The sequence below is a fragment of the Cicer arietinum genome, chromosome 4, assembly GCF_000331145.2.
Source record: "Cicer arietinum cultivar CDC Frontier isolate Library 1 chromosome 4, Cicar.CDCFrontier_v2.0, whole genome shotgun sequence".
NCBI classification, from domain to species: Eukaryota; Viridiplantae; Streptophyta; class Magnoliopsida; order Fabales; family Fabaceae; genus Cicer; species Cicer arietinum.
The window spans coordinates 9,545,857-9,556,078 of record NC_021163.2 but is presented as its reverse complement, the minus strand read 5'-3'; the positions used below and the strand labels follow the sequence as shown (position 1 = coordinate 9,556,078).

The 10,222-nt window shown below is 29.1% G+C and overlaps 2 protein-coding genes across 2 annotated transcripts; both read right to left on the bottom strand.

The window, feature by feature from the left end:
* Positions 1-559: 559 nt before the first annotated feature.
* On the bottom strand, positions 560-3,275 carry LOC101498050 (uncharacterized). The gene is made up of 2 exons (XM_004496160.4): positions 2,072-3,275; positions 560-1,158 (listed from the first exon to the last, which is right to left on the bottom strand). Exons 1-2 carry the CDS (start codon positions 3,144-3,146, stop codon positions 836-838), a joined length of 1,398 nt encoding a protein of 465 aa, XP_004496217.2. The 5' UTR covers positions 3,147-3,275; the 3' UTR covers positions 560-835.
* A 1,070-nt stretch (positions 3,276-4,345) lies between these two features.
* Positions 4,346-5,681, bottom strand: LOC101497725 (membrane protein PM19L). Its single transcript, XM_004496159.4, has 3 exons — positions 5,459-5,681; positions 4,893-5,070; positions 4,346-4,804 (listed from the first exon to the last, which is right to left on the bottom strand). The coding sequence occupies exons 1-3, from the start codon at positions 5,583-5,585 to the stop codon at positions 4,570-4,572; spliced, it is 540 nt and encodes a 179-aa protein (XP_004496216.1). The 5' UTR covers positions 5,586-5,681; the 3' UTR covers positions 4,346-4,569.
* Between the last annotated feature and the right edge of the window lie 4,541 nt (positions 5,682-10,222).

The window sequence follows — 10,222 nt, the reverse complement described above, 5'->3', positions numbered from 1 at the left end:
AAGATTAGTTATTAAAGAAAGTGAAAACGGTTCGGTTTGTGATTGAGACAATGCGAAAGTGGGAGAAATAATCAAAGGGATATTGCGTCGGTGAAAAAGCAAGTAGCTAGAAAGATGCCTGGAAAGGTAGAGTGTACTAGGCAGGCAGTGAGAAAGAGAGAGATAGGACGAGTAGGGACATTTTGGGAAGTGCAATGTATCATTGAAGAGAGTCTATCATAGTTTTGGCGTATATGAGATGGTAGAAGTTAAGAAGGGGGTACAGAGTGAAAAAAGTTGTGGGGTTAATAACGTCCTATGTGGTCAAAAGAAATTATGTTGACTCAGACACACCCTTTGACTGTCCCTAGTGACTCAGTTTAGAAAAAGAATGGATTATGGAGAACCACTCTCTGCCCTCTGTCTCACTTGTCAGCTACCCTTTCCCCCTTCCCTCCGTTTGTAAGTACCACTACTCCATAATCCATCATTCTTCCCTAAATACCCGCCCATCAAATATTATTCAAATTTACATTAATATTATTCAAATTCAAAAATATTATTCAGAGAAACAAACAAATTATGTAAACATTAATAATTAAATTATATGCACAATAATCACACCGGATCAATACGGTGTTTGTTTCAATGAACAATTAATACTAGGCACAAGGATAGGTTCTCTTCATCAAAGAATGGAACACATAGTACCATGCATCACATATGATCATATATATCACGTGGAATCAATTGGTGAAGTGAAACTGTCTAAAAAATATTATACTCCAATTGAATTTTAAGTGGGTGAAAGAATGCATGTCCAATAAATATTTATATCGATAAGGTAGCATATTAATTATCTACGACCATGGTGTTCAGAATTAATGAATGACTGAATGGCACCGGAAAGGTTGGTGACGGCGGCGACAAGGGTGGCGATACCTTGCCGGTGAACTTCATTCCGAGCTTCCTCCATTTGAATTCGTCTTTGTTCGAGCTCAATTAATTCACGGTGCCGTTTCTCCTTCTTTTCTTCACATCTTCTTAGAGCTCGTGCCAACACTGATGCACTTCGCATTATGCTTGAACCAAGATTCTTAACTTTCCTACGTTTTGATTCCGAACCATCATCATCATCGTTATCCTCACTATGTTCTGAATCTGATGATTCTGATCTCTCTACAATTAAACAATATAGTTCCACAATACAATCACATAATTCATATTTAAGCTACATTAATTGAATGAAATGGTAAATAAATAAATAAATAAAGAATATGTACCAACAATGTTGGATTAAGAAATACCAGTAGTAAGCCTGAAATAAGAAAATGTCCCTTTCATAAAATAAAAATAAAAAATGATCCCAAAAAATGTAACGAGAGTATTTAATTTGCATGAGTTTGGTTATGACTCATGAGATTATATTGGTCAATGCATTGACTACGTGGAAACCTGACAGTTTTTTAATTTTTTAATTTAAAAAAATTTAGAGTAAGATTTGGGGTATTGTTAGTAAAGATTAAGGATTATGTTAATGATTACACCCAGAGGGATTAAGAAAACTCAGAATCTATTTTCTTGGATAGCCCACAAAATCCTAGACAATCATGAGGTGGTACCCTTTCACACACTGGCCTGCATGATTGTACTGTATAAATCCCTTTTATTTTAATTTTAATTTTACTTTTGTCATCAATATTTTAAAAAAATAAAAATAAAAAAGAAACAAATTTTCAGAATCTTTGTGCAGTGAAGCAACGTGGTCTAAGATAGCACCAATATCTCCTTACAATCTCCTCATGAACCGTTCGATGTAAATTAATCACTGTTTAATCGAACGGTCATATAAGTTAAGCGTATTTTAAATAACATGGAACTTATTGTACTGTATGAGAAACTAAAAGATAAAAAATGGGTCCCATTAAGTTGTGGCAGGGTTTACAGAACCTGCAAGTTTGACCGATAAACCACACACAACACAGCATCCAAAAATTGTTTAAAAAAAAAATAAAAAAAATAAAAGAAAGTGTTTTGAGACTGAAATAGTGAGCTGTGTAGCAGTATCACATTGATGATTACTCTACATTACCTGAAACAACCGGAGTGGTTGAGCTTGCCGGAGCATGTGGCGGTGGTGGAGGTTGTTGTAAGGGAAGTGGAGGAGGAAGTGGTGGAAGAGGTTGTGCTTGAAGTAATGGTGGTTGTTGTGATGAAGAGACTAATGTTACCAAGTTTTGTTGTTGTTGTGGATTAGTGATGATTCTTTGTGATTGTTTTCTTTGAAGAACATCACTAATAGCTTGATAAACTTCAAACACCATATTAGAAGGAAGATTTTGTTCTTTGCGTTGTTGTTTGTTGAGAGTCCAATAAGAAGGGAAATCTAATTTGTTGTTGTTGGGTGATTCTGATTTGGACTCATAATCACGAACTTTTTTGTAATCACGAAGCAAGTTATCCCATTTATCATTACATTGATTCTGGCTTCTTAAGCAACCATTGCTCCAACAATAGTTTTCAACCCATTTCCATCTTAGTTCGCCACTATTTCTGTTGCTGCTGCTGGCACTTGCAATGGAAGTGACATTTGTTGTTGTTCTGTTTGGGTCTTGTGATGATGATGGGGTTGAGGTGTTTTTTAGTCTACGCTCATCGTCTAGTTTTTTGGCTGTGATGAGGATCAGTGTTTCTTGGATGGTCCAGTTACCTTTACGGTATTCTCTGGAGGAGGGAGGTGGAGGTGGTGGTGGTGGTTGTGCGGTGGTGGTGACACCGTGGAGGAGGGGTAGATTGTGGTGTTGGTTGGGTATGATTGATGGATGGGGTAATGCGGTGGTGGTAGGATCAGACATTGTTTTGATTTGGCATGAGGATATGGTGAATGAATTGGATTTTGGGTTTGTTGTGTTTGTGTGTGTTAATTTTATGGTTATGGTCTTGTGTGTGTGTGGTGGTGTTATGATTTTGTTGGAGTGGTTTTGAGGTTGAGTGAGATTTGTTTTGTTTTGTGGAATGGAAATTAGAATTGGAAGTGTAGTAGTAACTTTGTGGTGGGAATGGAGAATGAATTTTGTTGTTGTGTGGTAAAAAGTAGTAGGTGAATGATTTACAGCATTGGTTATGGAAAGGTGCCACGTGCGTAGAGTGGTGAAGCAAAGACTCATTGCACGTGGCTAGACTGTGTAATTTGGATGAGTAGTGGTGCTCTTCTTTGTTGCCGTAAAGATTCAAGAAAGTAGCATCATATATAATCCGTTTGGACTTTGGAGTAGCTTTTGGATGTAGGGGAAATGAAAATCATGATAGGAATTGGGAACCATGGACCAAGGGAATTCAGCTCATCATTTGCAACGGAATATAGGAATTTTCATTCATTAATAAGGCAGAATTACTTTTTAGATACAAAAAGTTTATGTTAGATATCTTATTTTGAGTTTATTTTTTATTATTAATTTTTTTTTCTTCTTTCATTAGAATACAAACACCTATTCAGTGTACTTTATATGGAAGTCGTTTAAACCTATTCTTAATAGTATATTATGCATAGATTGAATTGTGGTCCTCCTCTCCCACAAATTTAATGTCAACTTCACATCTGTTCTTTATATTTATAAGTATTTTGTTATTTTATTTTATTAATTGAAGTTGGATGAATTTGTTTATAGTTCTGTTCGAATTTGAGTCCAATTTTTTAGAAAAAAACTGAAAAAATGAATAAGGTGTGACAGGGTGTGCAAATTAATATTTATAATTGAAATTTGTAGTATTAAAATAGTAGTGTAAAATAAAATGAAACCAAAATTAGGGAATAATAATTAGACTTTTGTACCTATTTTAACTTCTATAATCACAAGTGACTCACCACTCAAACCACAGCCTCCATCGTGGTAGCAATTTGGTGGAGACTAAGAAAGGCCCATTTCAATGGGGTCAAGTACTAAAGATGCACGACAAGAATTTGGATAGTCCACATATGGCATTTCTGTGATCCTCAAAGCTCATAAAGTCATTTGACCAAAACAAATATCATAATAAAGTCATGCAAGATATGAGTGAAGACCTCAAAGTTCAAACATGCAAAATATGAGTTAATTCTTTAACAAAGAGACCAACATTGAGTTTCAATTAAAAAAAATATATTAACTTCAAATTATTTTCATATGCTTTTATCATGTATTTTGAAAAGTATTTTAATATATATATATTAACATTTGCTCTCTCAAAATATACATTTTTCAATTGTATTTCTCTCTCAAAATATATAACTGAATAAACTTCCATTCAACTTGCCTAATTTATGATTTAATCATTTATTAGTACTGCATTATTATTTTTAACCATACCATAAAAAAGGGAAAAGAAATTAATAAGCAAATACATAAAATCAATTGCAGCCATTGGTATACACATTACAATGCTACAAAGTGATAACAGTCTACATACAACAAACAACCCAAAATGCATTACTCCATCCAAAACATACCAAAAAAGAAAAAACAGGAACACAGTCCCAACTAAGAAACTAAAACATTATTAATTAAAAACTAGGTAACAAGTATAGTCATGGATGTAATGAAGAAGATCAAATCAAACACGAGTGCCACCAACAGGAGCACCCTTGTGCATAGGATCACCAGTAGCTCCTCCTCCAACACCATAGTCAGTATCACGATAACCTGGTCCATATCTGCTATTGTACAGCCCTGCATGGATCAACAACAGATACAACAATTGTGTGAATGTCAATATGATTATGAATGCTTCCACCATTTTCAGCCTCCATCCTCTGTGTCCTCCTATGTGTATCTGCTTGCAAGCAAACCTAAACATAATACAAAAATGTATTAATTTTTTCATTTATATTTGGTAAGCATTTAAGAGATATAGTTGAAAGAGGTATATTAAATTACCCAAATGCTAGAGCAGTAACAGCCCAAGCAATGCTTGATGTTGCACCAGCAGATGCTAAACTGTCACTTCTCCATGCCCTGATGTGATTTCCACCTATGAATTTCGACACTATACCAATAACAGAAGCTAATATAGCAAATATCAAGAAGAACATGGTAGCACCATTTCCTCCAAAACCTGAAACAAACATTTATACAAAAAAGGGTCATTTCATTTTTTTCCCAAATTAGGAAAATGAATACTAAGAATCTATTTTTTTTTTTTTTTTTATAAACAACCATGGAGCATGATGAATGTTTTGTAATAGCTGAAACTTTCATAATTGAGTTTATTTGATTTGAGAAATTGAATTTAAGTTTGATTTTAATTGTACCAAATCTGAAAACTAAAAATTTTTTTTTTTTTTTTTTTTTTATAAACAAATTTCAAATCAAGCCAATGATTGGACACATGAACAAGTTTGTCAATCAATAAATGTTTCAAATAGAAAAAAGTGTCATTTTTTGTTACATGAAAAATGTGATGACTCAAAAATAAAACATTGAATGCTAAAAGTGTAACTTACTAGGGTGATATGTTTGGCCATTGATGAACCTATTGAGGCACCAACTAGCAAAACCAAGAACAATCAAATACATAAGCAAGTTCAGAAACAGCAATGGAGCTAGTACATTTCTTCCCACACTTGCCATTTTTCAAAAGCTACTAGTATAAATTTTTTGTTTTCACAAATGCTGAAAACTGCTATCTTGCACCGATTTACAATTTACACCCCTTGTTATGTGAGCTCTAAAGTATTGCGTTGTGAAGATATATATAGAGAGTCCAAAAGTTGTTTTGAAGACATGTGTCAATTTACAAGGTGTAGCATGTGTGCTCTTGTTTACAGGTGGTAGGACACTTGTCATTTTTTGTCGGAATGTTCTCCACAATTCTATTCCTATCTTTCCATTCTTTATTTTTATATGAAAAATATTGGAATCTCGAATCTCTAAGTTACTAAAACGGTGCCTTATCAAGAAAAAAAAGATATAATCAATTAATCAATGCTTAATTTAGTTGTTAAATTCAGATGACAAAATTGAATCTTTTAATTAAGTTGTTAAAAGTTATGATTTAAGTACATTAATCAAACTTTTTTTTTTGTTTTTTACAAAATTAATGAAACTTCAAAAAACTGTTATTCAATTATCTAAAGGTGCAAGATTGTTATCGGTGAGTGTACCTTAATTTTCTTCAACGCTTATTTTAACTATTTTTGTTTTCCATTTTTTTCAAGACTAAAAAACAAAATAGTTTTTGAATCGTATTCACATTAAATAGAGTATAATATTCTAGTTTAATGTGGTCATGTTTTTGATATGTCACTATTGCATTGCAGGTTAGAATATCTATTGGCTGAACACTTGTGCAGAGGTTCTGTTCCATCCATTAGATATCATTCTTATCCAATTGGACAACTATATATAATCAGATTCGAACTCTTATGTTTTAAGGTGTCGTCCACCGTTTCTGTTTCTGAGTTGAGTGCAACTATTAACTTTTATCTTTAACTTTTCTGCTTTACGTAATTAAAAATATTTTTAATTTAAAATAGTCAAAATAAGTTCTTTCCTTGCGTTCTTTTTGTAAAATGGTGACAAATCCCTTTATATAAAATTTGAGTCTACATCTTTTAAATACGATCTCATTCTCGATGTTTATTTTTATTTTCTTTATTTAAATTAAATAATTAATATATTTTTTAACTTTATTACTAAAAAGAATTATAAATTTAAAATTAATAATATCACATCATATCATATGCAATTCTTCCAAAAATATAAAAAATTAAAATAGTAATGACAAAAAATATATAAATCTGTCTAAGTATTAGAGATGACCTATTTAATAATAATTTTTTTTATATCTAATTTTTATATTTTAATCTTTTTAGTTACTGTGAATTATGAAGAATGTGCATCCGTGAGATTGGGATTTATAAGAAAAAAGAAAAAATAATAGACACAAATGTCAATATTTAAAGTATTGATATACTTGTTAATTTAATAATTAAAAGTTATAAATTAAAAATAAATTATTTTATTTTATTTCATATAAATATTTGTTTTTTATTTTTATTTATTTAAATATTTTTATTGATGTGATTTGTAAAACTAGTGTTTACATGTCTCCATCGATATCATGTGTCACCATCGTTCATTGAAAAATTAATATATAATATTATATATTTGATAAACAAATACAATACTATATAGTTCAATAAAATAATAGTGACATGTGCTGAGTGTGTCACACTATTTATTAAAAAAAAAAATTAACGTAAGATATTAAAATTAAATATATTAATTTTATGGAAATAAAATAAACAAAATATATACATAAACTAAAATTAAATATTACTATATTTAAACACATATTTAAATCTAAAACAAATCTCTTTAGTTTATAATTTTTTTTAATATTATCTTTAATCTTTTAAAAATACATTGTATTAAAAAAATAGAAGGGGGTCAAAGCTAAAAAAAACACTCTAACATTCGGCGGTTGGAATCAATTCGTAAAGAGGATTGTAATATATCAATCCGATCTCTATCACTGAAGAAGGGACTATTTGAATTTAAAAAAAGTTGAAAACGAAAAAAGTTTTTTGTTTTTGTAACGATAGAAGAGGACCTTGCGAAAAATTAATGTTACTTTTAACTCGTTATGTTTTTAAAAAATCAATATCCCCTCTGAAAGTATGTATTTGAAGGATAAAAAATATTATATTTTTGTTTGAAAGAACATATCCAATTGATAAAAAGACGATATTTTTCGAATGTTTATTTCAAAAATATATGTAGGGTAGAAAAATATGTATTTTCTTTGTCTGAATTGGGCTGGCTTGGTGGGCTGTGTAAAGTTTGCCTCAAATGTTAACCACGAGAAAACTAAGTTGCAAAAGTTTGGTGTTGAGGTTTCAAAAGAGTGATGTCCACTACCATTGTTATTTTTCATTTTAACATGCTCAATGGCTCTAGTATACGCGTGATTAGGGCTATTCATGGTTGTTTTTTTAAAAAATTAAATCATATTCATTTTAAAATTAATATATGGATTTAGATTTATAATTAAATTTATTATTTGGTTTAAAATCGGTTATAAAATCAATTGTAAAATTGGTTATGGTTAAATAACCGATTTTGAAAATTTTAATTTTAAAATTGATTTTTTTTTTAAAATCGGTTAAAATTTGATTATTTTTTAAAAAAATATTTATTCATAGTTTAAAAATTGGTTATTTAAAAAAATTGATTTTTTCGATAAATTTTTTTAAAAAAAATTCACCAAATTTTTCGAGAAAAAATTCAATTTTAAGTTTTTTTGAGAAAAAAAAAGTTTTTTTTTTAATTTTTTTCCGATATTTTTTTGAAAAAAAAAATTCAATTTTTTTTTTAAGAAATAAAATCTCAAAATTAACAAAATATTGATAGTGGATAAAAACCGGATAAAATCCAAATCCAAATATAAAACACAAGTAGTTATCCAGCCAGATTATAACCATATGATTTTAATCGGATATTTAAAATGGATGTAGATCTGGTTTTGGATTTGAGCCTCATAACTAGATTTTTTGCACAGTCCTACTGGTGATAGTTTTAGAGTTTTATTATATGGTATTTTTGTACTTTAATTTACACATAAAAAAGTGATTCTGGCCGAGGAGGTTTCAACAAAGTTTAGAAGTGACCGGTTGAATTAGAAATCGGTCAAATGTTGGTATTTTTTTTTAAATAAATAAATAAACAGATAAAAAATAAAAATTATTAATTAAAAATGAAGATTTCATCCGTAAATAAAACTTAACTCAACTGATAAATGTTGATACTATTAACTTATATATTATGTTTCAAGTTTAAATTTGTAATATCACTCTTGTGTATGAGTTCTTTTTACTATTTATTCTACCGACAAAAAAATGAAAATTCATGTGATCTATTAACTAAACATTAATATTTATTTATAACACTGTTTTTGTTTCTTCTTACATTTAATTCTTTTAACATTTAAAAAGTGCAAAAGATTTTTTCTCCCATTTTATGCTTAAAAATATTGATTTATGCTTTAATTTTTTCACATAACTTTTTATAAGATAATTCTGAATTTTATAAATAAAAAAAATATAAACTCTAAGTACATTCATCTCTTTCTCTATCTTCGTTTTCACAACACTAAAAACCTAGAACTAAGAGACTTAAAATTAAAACTCTTTAAGACATGATAAAAATCAAAATTCATTAAGACCAAAAAAAGAAAATTAAAATTGATTATTTTACAACTCTTTACGCTTTTATTCTTCTCTTGTGTCTTCTTTCTCCATTATTTAGCTATTTCTTTGCTCTATGTTTTCTTCCATTTTTTCCTTTTTATTTTAATTTATTTGTAGTTTTTTTCTTTATATTTTCTCCTACTTATGCAATTGATTCTTCTATTTAAAAATCCTCCAATTATAATTTATGTCTTTGATTTGTAGAGTAAAAAATGATGATGTTGTATGTTTTAAATTGTGTAATATATAATATGATAATGTAGAATAATAAACACTTATGATACTACAAGAAAACTCCCTTAAAATATAATTTTCAACATTTACAACTTAAAAATTATTTATTTTTATAATTAAATTAATTTATTTAAATGATTTCATATAATTTAAATTAAACATGCCACATCATTCTTTTTTGTTTTTATAAATTTGATGAACAAAATTAAAATACAATTTTTTTAAAATAGTATAACCAATTTCGTAAATTATAATAACAGACAAAGTCAAACTGTTTATTTTTTTATTTTCTTCTTGTTTATATTGGGAGTAGTTTTTGTAAAGGGAGTAGTTTCTTCTTTTGCTAGATTTATTTTTGCAGGGAACAAGTTATTAATGAAGGTGGATCTGTGTCCTTTATTAATAGGCCTTATCTTGTGCTTGTTTATGTTAAGGAATTTTTTTTTTACACAACCTATTCATACCATATTTGAATTTTTTGTAATAATCATTTTCAGGCAACCACGCACACAACATGTTAGTTGTTTGTTAGATCGAGATTTAAAAAAAAATTGAAATATCAAATCTAAAATTTATAAAATTGAGACAAGTAATTGTTTAGAAACACAAAATACTATTATTTTAATTATATTATATAAAGCCTAGATCAAGCTGATTAATTTAAGAGGACTCCATGGTCCCTTGGCTAGAACAAGAAAATAAAGTACAAATATTATTCTATTCAATTCAATGTTGGTGTGGTGTGGTGTGGCTTTGAAGTCACAAACCAACTTTCCTTTAGGT

Bases quoted from the DNA above. Each gene is read 5' to 3' on its own strand.
- LOC101498050 (XM_004496160.4), bottom strand. From the start codon at position 3,146: ATGAGTCTTTGCTTCACCACTCTACGCACGTGGCACCTTTCCATAACC. The intron at 1,159-2,071 runs GTAATGTAGAGT...GTTTAATTGTAG, and splicing joins AACCACTCCGGTTGTTTCAG to AGAGATCAGAATCATCAGAT.
- LOC101497725 (XM_004496159.4), bottom strand. From the start codon at position 5,585: ATGGCAAGTGTGGGAAGAAATGTACTAGCTCCATTGCTGTTTCTGAAC. The intron at 5,071-5,458 runs GTAAGTTACACT...TGTTTGTTTCAG, and splicing joins TGGCCAAACATATCACCCTA to GTTTTGGAGGAAATGGTGCT. The intron at 4,805-4,892 runs GTAATTTAATAT...TATTATGTTTAG, and splicing joins GTTACTGCTCTAGCATTTGG to GTTTGCTTGCAAGCAGATAC.